Genomic DNA, 23,345 nt, shown 5'->3' with positions numbered 1-23,345 from the left:
AAAAAATCGGGTGAATGGGGCCTTGAATCGGGTTATTGTCATAAGTGGGCTTTGGAAGTGTGCTGCTACAGGATCGGACATTTCAAATTCAAATGCACATTCTTTTTCTTACCTTTCCGAAGCATGGAGCGCAATAGCAGGCAGAGAAAGGGTGATGCAAGTGTTGAACACTGCCTGGCCTGGCAAGTTGCTGGCAGTGCCCCCCCCCCCCGCCCGCTCCTGAAAGAGGGCACACACACACCGCCGCCCCGAGTACTTCACAGATCTTTAAAAGACCATGCGCTTGTTAATGAGGCTTAAATGGTTTATCACCCCTTCTAGAGCCCCTGCATCGGCCCTCTGACGTTTCCTGGAAGAATTAGCACGTAACACAATACCAAGCCCTGTCAGCTGAAACCCCCGAGGAATCGGGTTTTTGCTTGCAGGAATCGGGAGGCGGGAGACTAGCACTGAAATCGGTAGTCTCACGCCTGAATCGGGAGGGTTGGCATGTCTGGATTCTCTACAGCTGGGGCCATAAACTACATCCGCAGGGCTAGGTGATAGCCTGGGACCGGCCTGGACAATCGGACACAGAGGAAGAGGAGTGTCAGAGGGTGCGGTAGTGAATAGGGTGAAAGGGAGGTGTCGGGCGGGCACAGGGTGTGATTCTCAGGGAAGAGCAGCGCAGATGGGGGGAAGTTTATGGCCCATGCATGAGAGAGAGAGCGGGGGTGACCAGTGCGTGGGGGAGATGCTTGCGAGGGTGGGGAGCCGTGCTGAGAATCAACGGCGTGCAGAGAGTGGGTCTGGTCAAGGCATCTAAAATGGCTGCCGTGCACGACAAAATTGTGGCATTGGAAAAAAGGCAAGATGGCGCAGACAATGTTTATCAATAAGGATTCATTTATAACAAAATATTTTATCGCAGTGACAAATTGGCGGTCAACACTTCCTGATTTCCATCGAATCGAACGTTAACAGACGTCACGCAGCAAAAAAAAAAAAACGCTCACGCACAGCCGCTGGAAGACATGTATCAACATATATGAGCCTCCTCAGCCACCCTCAGAAAACATAAGGGATCAGGATACGTCTCCCGCATTCCCTTATACCTAGTAATTTAATTAAAACGAAACACAAAATGGCGAATTCCCGTTTCGCTACCAGTTTGCGGCCCAGTTCGCGGCCCGGGAAGCGCTTCTACCGTGAAAAATCAATTTTTTTTTATTTTCCCCACGGGACCCTTTAATAAGCCCAACATCATTCCTAGGGGGTCAAGAGGGGTCTACCTTGCCCCCTTTCATTAAATTCCCCCTTCGTTTTTCACCTCTTCTTCTCTCTCGATCCTACCGAGAGATAAGATGGCGGCCGCTCCGGACTGTTTAGAATGTTGACAGACATCGGAAAGCCAATCAGCTTCGCATCGCAAAGTTCCGTTTCGCGAAAAGTACACGAACCGGAGCGCAGCCCAGAGCGCTGTTACAGATATATATCTTTTTTTGAACGTTAATTTCTCAAAATCCACTGAAGCACATATATTGAGACCTAGCAAAGGCACATCGGGCTAACAGTCCCTACAATTTTGCCAAGTTTCGTGCAAATACATTCAGCCGTTCGAGCTAAAAGTGAGGCCAACCGCCCTATAAAAATTAACATGGGAAAAACGCGTTTTGGGACCCCCCTTTTTTCTCGGCCCCCCCTTGACGAAACCCCCCCAAATTTTCAAGGGCTGCTCAGAAACAAAATGTGCAATTTTCCTGAAAATTTCAGCCGATTCCGTCCACAAACGCCAAAGTTATTAGACATAGAATTTTCAAAAATCCCATAGGGAAAAAAATCCTAACTATATATACCTACTGGCGACAGCCAGTAGGTAATATATATATATATATATATATATATATATATATATATATATATATATATATATATATATATATATATATATATATATATATATATATATATATATATATATATATATATATATATATATATACATACATATATATATATATATATATATTGATTCCAAACATTCCTTAACTTCCAGACCTCCAGAGACGGCAATAAAGAACGAGCAAACTCCTCTTCGTGGCAATAAAGAATCTCTTTATTTCTCTCTTCTGCCTGCTATGGTGCGTTTCGACCGATACAACGACCTTGATCATATATATATATATATATATATATGTGTGTGTTAGGCCAAAATTTCAAAACACAAAGAGGAATCTACAAGATTTCAAGAGAATACAGAACGGATAATAATTCATGAGAACTACACAACATTTATAAATCAGCTATACTGGTATACCCTGCAGATACATTATTTAGAACGACCTTGTAAAAATTAATAGAAAATTAAAGCAAACCTAAAATAGATGGGCTAACTTCGACCAAATAATATTTACAAACCAAAACTCCGGATGCTATCAAAACTATCTCAAGCTGCTCCTATAATGGCAGAAAACAACAATGAGAAACAAAGTAGGAGAAAACTAGGAGATAAACACAAATAACAAGACAAAGCTATTACTAGCAAAATGGAAGACTGCAAAGGGGTTTGCTTGAAACCAACAGTAGGAGGAGGTGAGCAAAAAGAGACTGGGTTAGAAATTAGAATCTAGTGGCTTTTCAGGCTTGGAATCCGTATGATACACCCAGAAAGCTACAGGAGCAAACATTATTGGCTTAGCAGCAACATCGAGATAAGTACAGGTTGAAATCTAAGAGGGCATATTACAGGGGAATCTTAAAAAAGAAGAATGCAACAACAATGAGCACTATCCAACAAACTATATACGATTACAATGACCATAGTAACAGACAAAGCAAAACAAAGATTTCTATGAAAAAGGTGACAAAGTAGACTACCAGCTAGGATACAACCCAGCGGCGGCTTCTGTGCTGAGGCGGACGAGTGTCGCCCTACTACGGCAAACAGGCATCAAAAATTACTAGTCCTTGAATTGATTATTCATTATTCTTAATTTCTAAAAAAAAGAAAATTTAATTCTTGTTGCCTCCTTTTTGACCTTGTGGGTACTATAGTGGTTTGAAATGTCGCAAAGAATAATTATTTGTGGATATATAATCGCTATATTTTCTGTGTAAAAGAAGTTTGTGTATAAATGTCCATTCATTTGTATATCTGTTAGTTGTATAATAGTTGTAAATATGTGTAAATGTTTTTGTAAAGGGTTTTTCTCACCCATGAAAAATATATAAAAATTATTGAAAATTTCAAAAGGGTTGAAATAAAGTAACCCAGTCAAACAGAAGATTTACCTTTGTTTGTTTTCTCAAAACTTTGAGAGAATAAATCAGTGTGAGGGCCAGCAACTCTTTGTTCTGCATATATATATTAGGTCCAGCTGTCCCCCGTCCCAGGACCAGACTCCGTTTTTTTCACAAAGCCCTACTACTCTCAGCGCAGTGAAAAAAGTTTTAAAAAAATGATAATAGCACAACATTATTATCATTTTTTATTTTTAGAAGGGGCTATGGGACAGGTTAGGGCAGGGCTGGGGTCACAGGGAGGAGGAAGTATGTATGCACGATAAGCCCGCATGACAGTTTGGCCCAGCAGTCGTGGGCCAGCCAAACAGTCATGCTCACCCGACTGTGTTGCCCAGCAGGGGGAGAACAGTCCCAAGGCTCCCAGGCACTGTCTGAGCAGACAAACAGGCCGCTCAGACCAATCATGATGCTGCTGTCATGATGGTGACAGCAGCGTCGTGAGTGGCTTAAGGAAGCCTGTATGCTGCAGGGAGCCAGGACAAGCGGATGGAGGTCAAGCTGCGGCCGTAATCAGGTAAGTGATCTTTTTATTTCTGTCCGCTCCACCACGCCTGCTCCGTAGCAGCCATCACTGATACAACCTTTATGTGGCACCATACTCACAATTAAGGATGGACAGTTGTGTCAACTGTATCCAAAACCTGAGCAGCCTGGTTTATTCCTCACCTCTAAATGAGACAGAATCCCATTTAGAAAATGACCTGATATTCCCCATGCCAGGAGTTAGCCAAATGGGTGGCATGGTCTTTTGAGGAGATTACTTTCTGATTATTATTTGCACCATATAAAATGAGGAATTACCAGGAGATATTGGAGTACATCACCTGATTTTCCGTATAAAACCCCATTTTGCCACATTGTTTCAGCAGCCAAGCCACCAAATACTGGAACATGAGAAGGTCTGTTAACTTGCCTTTCTTAAACTCTTTTCTTTTAACTAGAGTTTTACAAAAACAGGGGCCAGATTCACAGAAGTAATCTAAGACGGAAGTCTAATTTACGACTTTCGGTATTCACAAAGGGCATTTACGAGTAGTAAAGTTAGACTTTTGGTCTAAGTTTAGACGGAAAGTCTAACTTAGATAAAAGGTCTAACTTTAGTAGTAGTAAAGTTAGACTTTTGGTCTAAGTTAGACTTTTGGTCTAAACTTAGACCAAAAGTCTAATTTTACTACTCGTAAATGCCCTTTGTGAATACCAAAAGTCGTAAAGTTAGACTTTCGTCTCAGATTACATCTGTGAATTAGGCCCAAGGTGCCTAGCTAAATCTCTGCAGTCTTCTCAACACTATAATATCATTTAACATATCATATTATATTACAATCATTGTCCAACATTTTGAGTTTAACACCTTGCCTGCTCATGACGAGCTGAGCTCGTCATAAGGCATGGTGCTCCGGTGCTCATGACGAGCTCAGCTTGTCATGGGCCGTGGAACGCTCAGGTGCGGGGAGAATTCCCATGCTGTGCTGAGCGTTCCACGGCAGCCAATGCACCTGTGACGAGCTGAGCTCGTCATGAGCACAGGAGCACTGTAGCTCATGACGAGCTGAGCTCGTCATGAGCATGGGGCGCTGTGCACCCCCCTCCCCCCCAGCAAAGCGGGGAATTACCCCTGCAGCGAAGGGGCTAACGGTTCATCATCTCTTACTATGAACACACTCAATTTCCCTCTCAACCTATTTATACCCATGCAGTCAAATCAGTGCAATTAAATCCTAGATTACTAATCTGTCTCTGCGTTGTCTGGGAGTTATTATGATAAGTGCCTGGACTCCCTCCATGGACCTCATAATTTAGCAACTTTCTGAGGGCATCTTCACACTTCATGTCCAGTTTCTTCAGCTTCCATACACCAATCAAGATTTTGAGACCATTCCACTAAAGCTGGGAGTGTAGCACAATCCCAGAGCCTAACAATATCTCTTTTTACCATGGGCAATATTACAAAACAGGAACATATTTAGGAATTGTTTGTCTGGTCCAAATTTCCAGGGCTACAGCACATGTTTTAAAAATAAAGGTCTATCCCTGTGACTTCTCAAGGTCTCAGTTGCATACTTGTTCAGAATCGTTTTATACCTGGACATAGCCAAAAAACATGGACCAATGTCCCCGCATGACCCTATGCCGTAAGGACATATCAATCCTAATCGTACTCATCTTGAGCAATTGCATTCTGATAAAGTACGCCAGATAGAGGATATTGTGTTGTGCCAATTGAATCCCTGTTCTAATGGCCACTTCTCTTGGATTTCTACATGCTGTGTCCCAATCAGAGTATGTATGATCCCAATTTCCTGCCCCCAGTGGTGTTTAAAATTCATGAGGGGTTCTCTCAAATATTTAAAATAGTTTTGTAGATCTGTGAGGTGACATGCTGGTATAAAGGGGCGGGTAGTGTGTTGTATTCAAGGGAATATTCTTTTGCTACGTCTTTGAGCGCTTGACTAGATCTTGTCATTGCATGTTTTAGTTGCAAATATTTGAAGAATTGGGCATCTGTAAATTCGTCCTGGCTTTGTAGTTCCTTAAAATGTATCGATTCTTCTGAACCTCATATATCCCCCAGCTTAGAGATGCCCATTCGGTCTGCCGTAGGTGGGTAGGGAGGGTGTTCCAGGTCTTGGCGGCGAGGAAGGAGAAGGATTTGCCCCGGAGGTCGTTCGTTGGATGCGGGGGACAGCGGCGAGGGCGAGGCTGGCGGAGCTGGTGGGTAGGGTGTAGAAGCTGAGTCTGCTGTTCAGGTAGGCTGGTCCGGCGTTGTGGAGTGCTTTGTGTGCGTGGGTGAGGAGCTTGAAGGTGATCCTCTTGTCGACGGGGAGCCAGTGTAGGCCTCTCAGGTGGGGGGTGATGTGGCTGCGGCGGGGGACGTTGACAATCAGTCGGGCGGAGGCGTTTTGGATGCGTTGTAGTCGTTGTAGGTGTTTGGCTGGGATTCCTGCGTAGAATGCGTTGCCGTAGTCCAGTCTGCTGCTGACGAGGGCCTGTGTCACCGTTCTTCTTGTTTCGGTCGGGATCCACTTATAGATCCTGCGGAGCGTGGGGAGGGTGTTGTAGCAGGAGATGAAGACGGCGTTGACCTGCTTAGACATGGAGAGGGAAGAGTCGCGGATGAATCCTAGGTTGTGTGCATGGCCGGTGGGTGTCGGTGCTGTTCCCAGTGTGGTCGGCCACCAGGAGTCGTCCCAGGCTGAGGGGGTGGGTCCGAGGATGAGGACCTCCGTCTTGTCCAAGTTCAGTTTCAGGCGGCTTCTCCTCATCCAGTCGTCGACGGCCTTCATTCCCTCGTGGAGGTTTGTTTTGGCGGTGTGCGAGTCCTTGGTGAGGGAGAGGATGAGCAGGGTGTCGTCGGCGTAGGAGATGATGTTGAGGTCGTGATAGCGGGCCACTTGTGCGAGGGGGGTCATGTGGATGTTGAGCAGCATCGGGCTGAGGGATGAGCCCTGGGGGACGCCGCAGATGATGTTGGTGGCTTCGGATCGGAAGGGTGGGAGGTGGACACTCTGGGTTCTGCCGGAGAGGAAGGACGTCATCCAGTCAAGGGCATTCTCTTGGATTCCGGCTTCTTGGAGGCGCGTCTTTAGAGTGCGATGGCAGACCGTGTCGAAGGCGGCTGACAGGTCCAGGAGGATGAGGGCTGATGTTTTGCTGTTGTCTAGTTGGCGCCTGATGTCGTCTGTGGCGGCGATGAGGGCTGTCTCGGTGCTGTGGTTTCGTCTGAATCCGGACTGGGACGGGTCCAAGATGTTGTTGTCTTCGAGGTGGCGGGCCAATTGCATGTTGACGATTTTCTCGGAATACTCTCAATGACCCTACTTCCTGCCGAACAAAATATTCCCAGAGAGACAACTCTAATGTAAGCTTGTCCGCCAGCCTATTGCTTTATGGCTTTCTTCCAGAGTTTAACTAACATGTTGGTGGGGTTACGTTTCGTAACTTTGGTGTTGTTGCTGTATAGGTCCTTCGGGTATCCCCGCAATGGCATTACACATCTATCTTCCATTATTAAGAGTTCCTGCTGCATGGAGAATGCCCTCTTATTCACCACCATCAGCCAGGATACCCAGGAGTAAAGTGGGCTATTGAACCATCATAAGTTTTTCTTGTTAACGTGTGCAAAGCTATTCTGGAAGGCCCTCCATTCCAAAAGTGTGCTTGGGTCACACTGCCACCTTTGTGAGGAAAACTATCTAGGATCTCAACTGTGTGAAGTATATATTGGAATTTGGGTAAGGTGATAATTTTGTATTCCACCCTGACTGTTCTTCATGATTTTGTTTTTGTCATTTGTGAGATACCAAGGTATGTAAACTCAGACTGGGTCCATTGTAGTGAACATTTCCAATTTGTGGGCGGTTGCCAGTTGTTAAGGGAACACACTATTGAGTTCTGCCAGATAATCAGAATATGTGAGTAATTCTCAAATATGGAGTGCCTGTTTAACACAATAAGTATCGACTACTGGGGATCAGCTACATAGAGTATCATGTTGTTTAAATAAGGAGATATAATATACTCCCACTCCGGATACCATCGGAGTCCCCTTATTAGCACCCAGTTGGCCAGCATCTCAATCGCCAGGGTGAATAGCAGGCAACCCTCCCATGTACCCCGCCCAGTGGGAACTCCCACAACAATGTTCCATTCATCCTGACTTGGGCAATGTAGTCAGAAAAGAGTAGTTGAGTCCATGCCTGGAAATATGGGCCGAAGACCATCTTTTGCAGCATGGTCATCAAATAATGCTACTTAAGAGAATCAAAAGCCTTTTCACCATATAATGAAAGTATCATGGTGTGTTTGTTCAGAATATTTGATCTGGCTAGGACTCAGAATAAGCACCATAGGTTGTGCGGTGTTGATTTATATGTGTTACAGCAAACAAATGATGTACGGAATGCTGACAATGCAAACATTCTCCCCCAGTTAAAAGATCTGGGTTCAATACATATTTATATGGCACAAAGTCAGACTGGTCTGGCAATATTAGTTTATCTATTAAGCAGTGAATACGGTTCGCTAAAACTTTAGCCAATATTTTAGCCTCAACACTAATTAGGGAGATGGACCTGTGGGTGTTGCAATCCTCCAATGGTCTGTCATTTTTATGGATTAAGACAATATTTTCTGTTCCAGGCAGGTCGGTCCCCACGCCGCAACAGCACCATCTGTTGTGCCCATGTCTCCTAGCTCGCTGCTGCTGCCACTGCAGTGAGTTCGAGGCCCTCCTCCACCCGCAGGCTACCACCTGCACCTTATCCCTGGTGGCCAGTGGTAGGCCTGCCCCTTTTCCTGTCTGCCTTCCGTATTGACTCTGCACTCTGCATTTTATTGTATTCTGTTAAATGGTGCTTGTATTCTGTTTATTATTCCTTGTATTTTCTTGCATTGTTTCTCTGCCCGTTCTGCTCTCTCATTTCCCGCTGCTGCATCCCCTGCGGCCCGACCCCCACTCGCCCATTCGTCCCGCTCCTGCCCCCGCCTCCCATCCTCCTCCCTCCCACCTCCCCTTCTTATGGCGGCCGCGCCGAAGAAGCACCTAAGGCAAGCCCGTTTGTGCCCGTCAGCGCCTGGACTGCGCCCAGCGCCAGACCCCCTGGCCCCCGCAAGCGACAAAACACCCGACACCGCTACGACGCCAGCACCCTCCATGCACTCAACGCCGGCCGATCACACACCTGCATCCGGGCCACCCCGAAGCGGACCCATGGGCCCTTCTCCTGTCGGAACTGCAGCTACACCAGCCTCCAAACCACCACCACGCCCACTGGGGTAGGCCGCAACAGCCTCCGATGCTTTCTACTCAACACCCGTTCGGCCTGCAAAAACACCATCAAACTCTGGGACCTACTCGACTTCACCTCCCCAGTTGTCGCCTTCCAGACGGAGACCTCCTCGGCACCCTACATCACCATAGCTATCCCTGACGGCTACAAGAACACCCGCAGGGACCGCACCAACGGGACAGGAGGAGGAATCGCTAACGTCCACAGAAACACCCTCAGAATCTTGACCAGCACGACGACACGCTCATCACCGCCGAACACCTGCACTTTCAGATCCACACCGACCCCAACACCACCCTCAGAAACTCCCTCATCTACAGACCACACGGCCCCCCGCCTCAGTTCAGCGACTCCATCGCCGACCTCGTCAGCACGCACGCACTCGCGTCCAAGGACTACATCCTCCTCGGAGACCTAAACTTCCACCTCGAGAACACCAATGACAGCAACTCCACCACCCTGCTCGACAACCTCGCCAACGTCGGACTCAAACAGCCCGTCACAACTCCCACCCACTCCGCCAGACACACGCTCGACCCCATCTTCTCAGCCAGCAACCACGTCACCTTCAGCCACACCACCGAACTCCACTGGACCGACCACCGCTGCGTCCACTTCACCTTCGAGAAACCTACCGCACACAACGGGCCCCCCACCACAGCTGGAGCAAAGTCACCGAAGACCAGCTAGTCACCACCCTCACCCAAAACCCACCAACAGACACTACTGACACCCTCAACCTCAGGCAATGGATCGACGACTGCGCCAACACTCTCGCCCCGATCAAGAAACCCTTGAACAGACGCTCCAACAGAAAAGCCATCTGGTTCACCGCCGAACTCCAGGCATCCAAGCAGGCCTGCCGTAGGCTCGATAAGAAGTGGCACCACGAACAGACACCGGACAGCAACACAGCCTACAAGAGCGCCATTTGCAGACACCACCAACTCATTCACACAGCCAAAAGGACCTCCTTCAAAGAGCACATTGACAACAACGTACACAACAGCAAAGAGCTCTTCAACATTGTGAAGGAACTCTCCAACCCCAGCTCCAACTCCTACGACATCCCGCCATCACAAGACCTCTGCGACTCCCTAGCCACCTTTTTCCACCGCAAGATTGCAGACATCCACGACAGCTTCAGCAACCAGCCCCCCCGACAGACACTGACACCTCAGACTCACCGCCCCCCAGCCACATCAACCCCATGCTTTCCTGGACCCACGTCATCGACGAAGACACCATCAAATTTATGAACAGCATCCACTCTGATTCACCATCCGACCCCTGCCCGCACCACATCTTCAACAAAGAAAGCTCCACCATCACAGCCCATCTCCGCTAGATCATCAACAGCTCCTTCGAGACTGCCACCTTCCCGGAGAGCTGGAAGCACGCCGAAATCAACACCCTACTCAAGAAACCCAAAGCTGACCCCTAGGATCTCAAGAACTTCCAGCCCATCTCCCTCCTCCCGTTTCTGGCAAAAGTAATCGAGAATATCGTCAACAGGCAACTGACCACCTTCCTCAAAACTAACAACATCCTGGACCAATCCCAATCCGGATTCCGCAGCAACCACAGCACCGAAACAGCGCTCATCGCCGCCACCGACGACATCAGGGCCATGATGGACAATGGAGAAACCGCGGCTCTCATCCTCCTGGACCTCTCGACCGCCTTCAACACCGTCTGCCATCACACCCTCCACGCACGCCTCCACAACGCAGGGATCCGCGACAAAGCACTGGGCTGGACAACCTCCTTACTCACTGACAGAACCCACAGTATCCGCCTCCCCCATTCCGATCTAAAGACACCACGATCAGCGGCGTACCCCCAGGATCATCCCTCAGCCCAACACTACATGGTACAGCTCGCTAAACATCGCCAGATCGCACAATCTCAACATCCTCTCATACACCGACGAGACCCAGTTGATCCGTCCCCCACCACCGCCAAAACCAACCTACACGAAGGAATGAAGGCCATCGCCGAATGGATTACGAACAGCCACGTGAAACTGAACTTGGACAAGACAGAGGTCCTCATCATCAGATCCACCCCTCCACCTGGGACGATTCATGGTGGCCGGCAGCACTGAAAACTGTACCGACTCCCACTAACCATGTACGCAACCTTGGAGAAATCCTGGACTCCGCATTGTCAATGACCCAGCAAGTGAACGCTGTCTCCTGCTTCAACATTCTCCGCATGCTCCGCAAGATCTACAGATGGATCCCCACCGGTACCAGAAGGACAGTCACCCAGGCCCTCGTCAGCAGCAGACTGGACTACGGAAACGCCCTCTACACAGGTACCTCAGCCAAACTCCAGAAACGACTACAACGCATACAGAACGCCTCTGCACGCCTCATTCTCGACATCCCCTGCCACAGTCATATCACAGACCCCCTGTAAGACCTGCACTGGCTTCCCGTCAACAAGAGGATCACCTTCAAGCTCCGCACCCAAGCTCACAAAGCTCTCCCCAACACCAGACCAGTGTACCTCAACAAACGAATCACCTTCTACACCCCGAACCGCCATCTTCGCTCCGCTGACCTTGCCCTCGCCACCGTCCACCGCATCCGCCGAGCGACCGCCGGTGGCAGATCGTTCTCTCACCTCGCCGCAAAAACCTGGAACACCCTCCCGAACCACCTACGACAGACCCAGGACCTGCTGGCCTTCAGGAGACTCCTCAAGGCCTGACTGTTCGAGTAGTAGCAGCACCCCCGCGCCCCCCCCCAGCGCCTTGAGACCCTCATGGGTAAGTTGTGCACTCTACAAATAGATTGATTGATTGTTCTAAGTTCTCTTAAGAGCTTCCTATATGTGTCCTATATTCACCATTATCTATCATAAAAAGTGTAGGGGGTGCACATTTTAGCACCAAGACACTTAAAAATTGTGTGTGGTAGTCCATATAGGCAGGGGTTTTCACTCTTAATTTGTATAATGGCTTCTGCCACTTCACTGGTTCAATCTGTTTGTTGAGTGTTGCCCTCTCGGGTGGTGAGATGTGGGCATATCATTCACAAACCGCATTATTTCCCATAGCGAGTTGCTACCTCTGGGGATGGTATACTTCTTCAAGGTTGGTAGCGTAGGTTTGCCCAATTGCAGTTGTCGTATTCACCACCTTTCTGTTAGGTGTCCGAACCCAGTGCACCCAACTCTGGCCTTCCTCCCATCTTGCCACCTGTGCCAGCTGTTTACCTGCCCTATTGACCACACCATTCTGTTTATGTTACTGCGCCTAGTGTAAAGCTTTCACATTGTTTTCTACTAACTGTATTCTTCTCTGGATAGTGCTATTTTGTGTCAGAGCTCCTCATTAAATTCTTCTATGAATTCAGATTCCCTTTTAAATAAGAAAAGCAGCAGCGGACCAAAGGGTTGCCGCACCTAACTCCCAGTTCCAAGCTTATCAATATATGTGCCGCTACCCCTGACGTCAGCTGCTGAGTGGCGTCACTGTGAATCCAGATCAAACAGTACTTTTTAAGCTTAGGTGGGGCGCACAAATATGAAGTCCAAAATAAACTAAGTATTTTTTAGAAACAGTCCATTCTTTATTTGTACAGAAATTGTCGAATGCAAGAATTCATTGATTTCAACGTGAAAGAAGTTGATCAGCCTACGCGTTTCTCTCCCTTACAGGCCCTGAGGAAGCTCCCTGTACAATCGCTGCTCTATATTATGTGCTGTCTTATTTTTCTCTCTCTGTATCCCTACAGAGGCAGCTATGAGGTGTCCCTAATGCAACCGATTTGCAAATCTCCCAGATTACCATGTCTGAGTCCACCGTCTATATATTTTCTGTAAAGTACTGCTCTGTTGTGGTTATCAGATGCTTCTTTGTTTACCAGTGTTTCAGTCCTCAGGGGTCCAGTCTCCAATCTACTTTCCGTATTGGTGTCTTTGTGTTTAATCTTGTGTAGAGAGGGGAATGGTCAAAAACCCCTCTCACAGAAAATGTGTGTCTGTGTATTGGCCCTATTGAATCAGTGGTACAACAAGTAGCCCAGTCTAGATAGTATTCACATTCCTCCCGGTGCATAGGAATACTGTTGCACACCACAATGGGACAATCACCACTGGTCAGCCACACCTAAAGCACTCACAGAGTTAAAAAGCCTCTTATTCACATTCTCAGGGAGAGTGGCAGCCAAGGTTCTACTGTCCGCAATGTGAGATACAAGTCCCTCCTCCATTGCAAAACCTGTATCCAGCGACTGTATAATCCATTTTACCATTTTTTTTACAGCACCATTGACTGGAGCCAAAGGGGGAAATCCCAGAAACCTTTCCTCCATTCCATTCCCCCCCTTGTGCAACTGGCCTCCAAGGTCTGTCCAGGTCTATGTAAGTGTGATGGGCATTGTTTTACAGGCCAGGACCCCCTTCAAGAGACAGATTTGAAACTTGCATTGAGTGGGCTAGGACCATGCACCTCCCCCTACCTAAGAACCCACAGTTGCTGCATACCAAGTGTGGTTCCTGGAGTAATAACAAGTTTGCAACATGCCGGGCTAGAAATCTAGTCACACTCCCTCATTTCACTTTATGCCCCATCCAATTGACATTCCATTTTAGGATCCTGAGGCTTAATTTAGTTGTTTTTTTCCATGGACATAGTTCTTTCTTAATTATCCCTGTACTCATGACGTGACATGAATCCCACTCCTACCTCGTTTTTATGTTTTGTGACACCCTTGTCCTAAAATACCAAAATCCCCTCCCAATCTCAACCTCAAAACTCCTTCCCTACTACCTCATGCTGGACTAGACACTTCCCTAATGCTTGAGGTGTCTGTCACCCCATGAAATTAATACATCAAACCTGAATTGTTTTCAAATTGACTGCCACAGCAGAGTCGTGTCACTCGATGATTTGGTGGGTTAGGTCAGTGGCCGTGTTCAAGGCATCCAGCACCCTTCTCCCACCTCTGGCTTCATCCAGTGTTAAACCATTGTATCTTTTCAAAGAAGCCATTATTAGCATGTTTGTTCATCCACTCTTCTGTTATTTCCATCTCTAGGTTACATTCCAATGTTTCAGTGTCCATTGCCCCCTGTGACTCAGACCGGGTATTGTCACTAATATATGTCAGGGCTTCTCTGCTTTTCATTATGCTCGAGGCTTTTGAAGGCAAGCAGCCTGCAGGATTGTATTCCGTTCTCTGAAAATATGGACTCCAGTAACAACTGGTCTGGAGCGTGCTCCTGGTTTGGGTGGTATGCCTGGAACGCCAAGTGCTCATACGATTTCTAAATGGTTGGATAAGTCCTTAGCCTTTGTCATCGTTTTGGTGAGATTTTCAACAAACTCTTCTACCTTCCTTCTTTTCACATTTTACTGGAGATCTACTTGATGAATGATATTTCTTTTGGCATGCCCTTCTTCAATCTCCGCTCTTCCATGTAGATATGTTATTGTTTCCACCCGGTGGCGGACTTTTGAATCAAGTGTTTTAATTGAGTCCGTATGTTTGTTCAGGGTAGTTAGTCTCTGCTACACCAACCTTGGCTGACATTTCCTGGAAGGCTGCTCTCATTGGGTTAATAGCCAGGGTGACTGTGTCGATTTTGCCTCCCAGTGCTGATCTCGACTCTCTGACTGTCAACAGTAATTCCCTAAGCACAGAATCTTAACTACTTTTGCTATGCCGGCCTTTAGATCAGGGTCCTCTTGTGTCTGATCGCTCCTATCAGCATACTTCTCAAGCCTATTAGATTGGGCTTGGCGCTACGGTTTATCTCTGCCCATCTTGGTTGTGGAAGAGGTGTGGCACAGATGGCAGGGCGACTGATGCTGGAATCTGGGGCTCACGGTTCGATCCCCGGCACCAGCGGCAGGTCAGCCCAGCACCATGTGATTCTGGGCAATAGCTCGCTTAATCTTCCCGAGGGCCCCCATCGCCGGGACACCACTTCGGAGGTAGCTGTGCGCTTTACAAATACTGGTATTTCACTCGGTGGTAGGTGCACGCCCCACCAATGCCAACTTTTTCCAGCAGTGTGGCGCCTGTCACCGTCAATGGTCTCCTAGCGTTCAATGGCACAGTTGCGCTGATTAAATATTGTGGGAAGTGGAATTCAAGCACTCAGCAACTCAAACTGCTTACCCCATGGGCAGCCTGCTCTCAGAGCCCTGTCCTGTTCAGGCTTGCAGGAGCTTGTTACCAGGTTCATCAAAGGGAGTAAGCTGCTATCGCCTTTATGTGCGGATCACAGGGTCATCAAGCCACAGCCCCAGCTGGGGGGTGAGTCATCTGTCGCCAGCCTCTCACTATGTGCACTTCGACTGCACATTCGGATTTTCTGGGAGGGATCATCCCCTCCTCACCCAACCAGTTCTCCGCTGGCTCTTGCTGAAGGCTGTGCCGGACCCTCACTGTGAAGCCAGCAGATCCACCAGAGTTCAGCACCCCTCAGTCAGAGGGACATGTCCGCAGGGAAACAGGAAGCCCTCCCCATCTCCGATTGGCAAGTACCTAGATCTGGAGGCCCTCCTCTGCCCCGGTGCGCTCAATTCCTCAGCATCGCCACTATCCCTGAGTCGGCTTGCCGTTGCCCCCTGACCGACAGCCTGGCAACACACGCCCATTCTCCACAGGGTGTCTGTCATCTTCAAACTTTCAGCAGGCATACCAACTGCTCTCCACAGATGCTCCGTGTGCTTTGGGGGGAGTTACATGCCCATGATACTACAGGATATTGCCATTTCCACTGTCAGTGGCAGGAGCTCAAGCTTAACATGCCAGTTTGCTTTAGCTCCTTGGTCATGTGCCCCTTTACTAGCCTTCTTGATTGGCTCTATGGAAGGGCAACTTCTCACCTTAGCCATGGTGCCACCCTGTATGTAATAGCACACTTTGCCACTGGATTCAAGCAAGCCTGGCTGAAGATGGCTGTAATGACAGAAACCGGTCCTCGGTAGCTTGTTTCCGGTCCAGGGAAGGCATGGCTTGGCGGTTCGGGCTGGACTGTTCCCGTGAGGCACAGGGTCAGACTGATTTGCATATGGCGATGTCTGAACTGGGGTGGCAGAGTGGGCTAAAGAACGGCGATTGATTAAACCCAGATCTGTTGACTGGGTGTGAGTGTTTGATTGGTTCAGATGCTCCGTCCATCACCACCCTCTTTTATACCGCTGTAATAGCACACATAAAAGGTGTCAAGTATCTCCCGTAGAGGGTCCCAGATAGTAGGAAAAACCACAAAGGGTAAAAAAAAACTTTTTAAAGTCCTTGGCAATCTATTATCCCTTGATTGTAAATGCAAATTAATGTAGGGTTGAATAGCAAGGCACAAAGCTCTTATTGACATTAGAGAGGAAGAGGAATCAGAAGAAATCCAGCTCCAAACTATCAAAGATCAGGACAAAAATAGTAGCAAATTGGTGAGGAAAAATAAGGGAACGAATGAGTAGCTATGCATCCATCCCTTGTAGATGCTTCCTGAGCCGTGATTTTAACTAGAACTAACATCACAGGTAAAAACTCTTCTTTCATCTCGGAGTGGTAATCTTGCATTGTTTTCTTAGATAGCACAACTATTTGAAAGACTTTTCCAGACCTCCTTCGTAAAACCTAAGGGATAGGCGAGGCATAAGAAGAAGCCCAATTAGGACTCCCTTCCTTCCATATTGTACTCCATTGTTCTGCTGGCGGCCTTGTCGCCGGACAGTACAAAAGACTTGCAGACCAACTGTCCCATTGATCGCGAGGGCAGAAAAGCCAGTGTGGTCTGTGCGGCAGGAGTGTTCTGAATACATTCACATAGTGGCATTCAGCCACATGCCACCTGCCCTCACAAGGAGCGTGCCACCTGCATTCCGGTAATTTCTGGTAAAATGTTAACACTCTTCACATTCTCAGTACAGAATAATTCAAAGTACAGATTAATTCCCAAATACCTGGGTGAAACCCCTGGAAACGTAGATTTACCATGAATGTCGTATAACCGCTGGGAAAGGAAACTTGAACTACTGGCCCCAAACAGAATTAGTAGCAGACTCAAAATAAGGAAAATACTAGCACACAAGGATTTAAATTGACATGGAAATTCAGATTACATGTTAGGAGACGTTTTCTACCAGTAAGAATATATCTAACTGCTAGAACAGCATTCAAGAAATTTGGGAGAAGATCACCACAGCACTACTAGAACAGACTTGATAATGTGAATGGAAAACGGAGATGATAATTTTTGCACGAGTGCAGATTGATGGACATAATAACCCTTGGTGTTTTATTCAAATAACTCTATAACTCTATCTCTTGTATAAACTATCTGTGCATATCCTCTGACAATCCAAGTCTTCAGCACTACCTTCTCTCAGACACTCTTGCTTTGGGTACGCTGCCCGACGCAAACCCTCTTCTGTTGACTGGGAATGGCTCGCATTTAATGTTTTCTTCATGAACATTACATCTATCCGACTGAAAGGAACAAACATTTCCAAGAAAGGGAGAAACAGGGAACTCCATTGTACCCACCTGTTTTATCAGTAAGTAAGTACACTAAGCGGCCCAGCTCCTCTGGTATGGTGCTGGTTCGAACAACAGTTCCAGGAATGTTATCGTCCTTCATAATCATCCAGCCATAGGCCGCCTTGCCCATGTCCAAGTTCACTCGTAAGCTGTAAAAATCATAAAACCAAACCGTACGAATTTAAAAACAAACATTATATATCATGATCTTTCAACTAGTTATAGTTATAACTTTGCATAAGTCAACTACATTATCTGTGGGCAGCGCAATCATCAAGCAGAATCAAGTTGTTCTTCTTGACCAGCTCAGAGCAGTGCAGCAGTACTCACGATCAATGCACATTTGTATTCTCACAACATTTTCAATACACACACACGCAATCAGCTGAGAATTTCAAACATCTCTCACACCGCACCTGACAAGACAAGCATCAATGCAAAGGGGAATACATCCCAAACTGCAGGCCGTGTGCCACCCTCGGCATGAGCCTTTGCTAACCCCAACACAGTGGCAATTGAGAAGGTCATACAGCAAAACCGGATCATGCTAACAAACATCAAGTCATAAAAATCTCCCTTTGGGACTCCTCAATAACATACTAGGACAATCAAATGTCAATCACACCTCGTTTATATACAAACTATCGCAATCGCCAATGGATAGTATATAAATGCTTTATTCACCAGGTGAATGCAAAGTTAAAAACTGTTTTTCATATATATAAAAAAAATCAATTAAATACATTAAACAAGGAGTAACACAAAATCATAAGATAAAATACAATCTAATATTTAAAAATTATTCCTATAGTGCACATTAAGCAAGTTAATGTCTCAATATTTTTCTAATCTACTCTGTGTCTCCTTGGCTGGAGTCCCTTTAGCATAAAATGTCCAGACTGGCTTTCTTTGAACAGGCCCTTGGGAACACAGACATTTGCTCAGAACAGTAGTGCCGCCATCACTGGCAGCAGTGTTATGAGTTTTTATGTCACCATGCCAATCACTCCCTTGTTGTTTTGTCCCTTGTGCACAAGTGGCTCATTGTGTTTTTGCTGACATGAGGCCTTTTAAGAGTCTACTGTTTTTATGGTACGTGAGTGGAAACACTTGTATCATTGTGTCTTTCCTCGATAAATGGAAAGCAAAAGAAAATGCACGGCAGAGGAAAAACAAATCTCAATAAAGAGCGGATTTCTCTTTTGATGGTCAAGAGCAACCCAGGGAATGATGAGCGTGATGTCTAAATCATGGAAAACACCTTCGGCAAATCTCAGAGGACAGTTAAGCACTTCTGCAAACTCCGACAAATGGAGTGGTAATTAGTGACTACCGAATCTGCCATAGTCTCATAGCTCTAAATTACATTGCGAATTGCTTTTCAACTAGTTCTGATGACATACATGAAGAATTCTTCTAAAATAAACACCTGAAAGAAGTCAAAAACTGCAAGCAGAAAGTCGGGGTTTGTTTCTGAATATTTCACCCTAAAACAGTAGAGTAAGATTGTTTCCTTCTAAAGACATTCATGATATAAAACAGTAAAATGAACACTGCACGTGGAAACACGGCTATTGCTTTCTGCAGAGGGATCCTTGTAGTATGAGCAGGTTTTCTGGTCTGTTTTCCATCTGCTTCCTGATAAACTCATATAATTAATGGAGTGCCAGTGTGAGGAAAAACGTACTCACTAAAATCAAAGGTTTATTTTTTCTTGGATTCTGATACGTACCTGATTGGGATAATGTAGGAAAAAAGAAGAAGAAACCGGAACAGGTACCGATACCATGGGCCCACAAATCCTTGTAAAGTGACCATCACAACAGAAAGAGCAACCAGAGCTAAGAACAAGGCTTTGGTCAGTTGATTCAGTTCAAGGTCCAGCAAGCCCACCTAGAACAAGTGAGAAGACATTAATGCAGGACTATAATTGAAGTAGATTGGGTGCATGAAAACGGATTGTGAACAAAATTAATTCTTATTATATGACCCACAATTGAGCCATAGGCTGTCAGAATGGACAATATCAAATCTGCTGAGTCACAAGTGCCCCAACCCAATGATTCAGCATCTCCATTGCTTGTTCCTTTAGAACAGGAAAAGAGGACTCAGAACATGTTACTTAAGACATTAGGAAAAGTCTACTTACTTTCAACTGGAATTCGACAGCATTGGTATTGTTCACAATGCAATCATTCCCCCATGACCAGACTGCATTTCACAGCATTAACATGTATGACAATACAGCAGTATTTCTTTAATACAAACTGACCTCATTGTAAACTGTCCCAAAACGGCTGCCGGAATTGAACTTCAGGGGACGCTCAGAATCTGTCACAGGGGTGTGCCCATGAGTTCCACCGATCCAGGCATGCCCAGAGAGGGGGGCACCTTGGGGTGCCCGCCACAGGGTGTATGATTTTACCCAACCCTTTTTGCAATGGGAGCCTGTATACGCTTCTGTACAAAAGCTCCCATAGAGTTCAATGGGAGTCCGAGCGAACTGCGTCTGTAAGCATACAGCTGCATCGTACTCACTTGTGCGGACTCCCAGAGCACATTTCGCCCAGAAAGCCTACCGGATCTGAGGCCTATGGAGGGTTTTCCTAGCGAGATCGGAATCGGGCCCTAAGCCTCAGACTAAAGGCCTAATTATGAATCTGGTGGTCTGGCCGCCCGAGAACTTCATCCACGCCCGCCAGTAGCCCACAGCACTGGTGGTCTATAGACCGCCGTATTATGAGCTGACCACAGTGCTGGCGGTGTGGATGCAGAGATCTTGCAGAGGTGGTGAATACTTTTTCCAAATATATTGATGTTTGTGTGTGCATTTCGACTGCATATGTGTCTGATGCACACATATGCATGATACATATGGAAATATACCATCTACCCATTGACGAAGTCTGGTCCACATTAGGCCTGGGTGGTAAATTCTGTTGCGCTCGCGGAATTTGTGGAATTAGGGTAATTCCGCGATCCGCGGCTTCGCTTTTTTGCTTGTTCACGCTTTCAAAATGCGTGTTCGCAAGATATTTCTCCCCGAGCACGCAAACAGCGTTCTCGAACAGGAAAAAAGCATCGCGAACGAGCGGAACAAGCAATTCTGCGTGTTCGCTGACCTTTTGCGTGCTCGCGCAGATTTTTTACCATTTCGCAGAGCTTTGCGTAGCGCGACTAGGCAAATTCCACCCACCCCTAGTCCATATGGGGCCAGTCCTGGCAATGGTATATGGTACTAAATGGACTAACTTGTAGATCGTCGCAAACAGGGTCGTAATACTCGGGGTGAAGATCCTGCTGTGAAGGGGGAACCTGAAGAAAGGGGACCACGTCGGACTCTGCCTGGAAGAACAAAAAAGGGACGAGTACGCACTCCATATACTTTGTTTCCGCCACCTTGAAGCAGGCAGTCGGACCGTCGTGGTCAGCTTGTGGAAAAGGCAACTCATAATACGGACGGTGGTGCAGCTCTCCTGTACCGCTCTAAGGTGGTTGCCTTTCCACAGTAGCAAACCCAGTGATCTACTGGCGGTGCGGGTGGTTCAGGCACGGTCTTTGCAAAGGCAATCTGCCCAACTCGTAATACGACGGTTGGACCGCCGCGCTCTCCAGGGTCAGACTGACAAACTTTGAATAACTGTTACCGCATCAGAGTGCCCTTAAAATAAATCTGGATTATCCAGCAGTGCTCCCAGTTTCCAGAGTTTAGGCTTACTGTTGAAAATTTCTCTCCTACTTTATGATTTTTCAACGTGCAATCCATGATCTGAAAGTGGAGTTCTCTGGAACTACTTGGTAAACAACAGCACATACAGCAGAGACAGTCTGCAAGACATTTGTCACTAACCTGACTGCAAGAGCAACATATAAATTCATGTGAGCTAGTGAAAAGAAAAGGTTGTGAGTCTAAGACATGGACATAGTATGCTGTTACTGTGCACTTTATGTTGTAAAGAGGATATGCGTCACAGTAGATTTGCCCTGCAGTTTTTTTCTCTCGCTGATGAGTTCTCAGTTATGGTACACTATTTGGCTGAGCACTGTTATGGAGCTTTTCTCTACGGGGGGAATGCAATGCAGTTGGCCCACAAAGGGGGTTTCTGCCCCACCAGGAAAACCGCTAGTCCTTCAAGTGCATGCCAAATTTCCCAACTAAATTTAGTTGAAAGCTCCTAAGACGCTTGCCCAGCTGCCTTAATTGACCCACTGTAATGTTTTATATGCTGATGTTTGTTTTAATAAAAAAGAAATATAAAAAAAAATTAGTTGAAAGCAGAGCAGTAAAAAAAGTCTGAGGTTTATCTAAGGACAAAATGAGCATTTGCACTCCGTAAACCCCTGGTCTCAAAGCTGCCAGACAGCTCCCCAGTTTACTCAACTATGCTGCTAGAAGTCAGAGGAAGAAGAGGGGTAGTACTCCAGCCTATCTGTTGCATTCTGGCTTCAGGTCACTAGCAGCATCCCCTCCTTTTCAGCACACTACCACTCCAATATATGCAGGCCCTTCTCAGTTATGGTACACTATTTGGCGGAGCACAATTTGGGTTTTCTCTCTAAACTGGAGAATGCAATGCAGGTGGCCTGCAAAGGGGGTTCTGCCATACAAGGTACACAACTAGTGCTTCAAGTGTGCGCCAAATTTCCCAATGGAATTCAGGCCTGTCTGTTGCATTCTGGTTTCAGGTCACCAGCAATATGTCCCTCCTTATTAGCCCACTGCCACTCCAATGCATGCAGGTCCTTCACATGCCTCAGCAGTGACCCCCTTTTTTATTATAAGAAAACAGTGGTCCTTATAAAAAGAAAAATAGGGCTGTGGGTAATATCGACTAGAGTCAGTGCTGTATTGATGCTGTCCAGCCGGACAGTAAATTTAATGAATGATCAACGCAAAAACAAATAAGAACACAACAATAAAGTGGGACACAATCCTGCGTCCTACAAAAACACAAAACAAATACATTTGGACGAAAACATTTCAGGCAAGACAAAAGTAGCTTTTGAAAAATACAAATAGTTAAGACAAGCTTAGAGACAACAGCTATTGCACTTGTTTTATCACATTAGATTAAAGAGCAAGCTGTTTTAACAAGTCGACAACGTTTTGATCCTTTTAAAACAATACCAGGATCATCATCAGGACAAATTTATTACAACCCTGAATTTTAGTGCCTGTGAAACTATGAAAGAAAAAGGGGGGAAGGAAGGCAAAAGAGGAAATTTTAAGGTACGTATAGATGCGAGATTAAAGATTACAATCCTGATACAAACTACTGGGCATGCCGGAGTGGGAGGCAGCGGCCAGGGAAGTGCACAGTGAACTAGCTTGAGAGAATAGTGGAGGAGAACAGATAGAGTTATTCTGTTCTAGTTTGGGGCACAAGGTCTCCGTGAAAATCAAGCAGCTCAGTGTGCTTCACGATGAGAATTGAAGAGGACAGATGTTGTGAATCTATTCCACTGTGGGGCGAAGGCCTCCATTAAAACAAACTCGGGTATCAATGCTCATTGAGAGTGATCAAGCTGCGTGATATGAGGCAACCCGATATGAGAAAACAAAGGGTTTAAGGCCATTGGTTAGAAGTGAAGGGCGCCGGGCCAGGGCTAAGGTATTGTGAATAGTGGTTGCCAGGGAGTATGCAACTGGTGAGCGTGCCCGTTACGATAGGGACAGGGGTAGCCGCATGACAAGGAGTGCGGACAGAAGTACTGGTGAGTGAGCGTCGGGGTGGCGCAGGTTGAGGAAAACCGGGCAGTGACCCCG

At 46.7% G+C, this 23,345-nt stretch overlaps 1 protein-coding gene across 2 annotated transcripts in view; it reads right to left on the bottom strand.

Moving 5' to 3' along the window:
* ATP9B (ATPase phospholipid transporting 9B) overlaps window positions 1–23,345 on the bottom strand; it is a 2,364,768-nt gene that overhangs the window by 586,490 nt on the left and 1,754,933 nt on the right. For both annotated transcript variants that reach the window (XM_086965515.1, XM_086965516.1), the window contains exons 12-13: window positions 19,311–19,471; window positions 17,585–17,727 (exon numbers count right to left, since the gene is read on the bottom strand). In XM_086965515.1, the coding sequence (XP_086821641.1) occupies window positions 17,585–17,727; window positions 19,311–19,471 (304 nt within the window). The remainder of the gene's footprint in view (window positions 1–17,584; window positions 17,728–19,310; window positions 19,472–23,345) is intronic.

The sequence above is a fragment of the Lissotriton vulgaris genome, chromosome 4_1 (genome assembly GCF_964263255.1).
Source record: "Lissotriton vulgaris chromosome 4_1, aLisVul1.2, whole genome shotgun sequence".
In the NCBI taxonomy this organism is placed as follows: Eukaryota; Metazoa; Chordata; class Amphibia; order Caudata; family Salamandridae; genus Lissotriton; species Lissotriton vulgaris.
The sequence above is the reverse complement of the archived record's forward strand: the minus strand, read 5'-3'. Positions and strand labels throughout refer to the sequence as shown.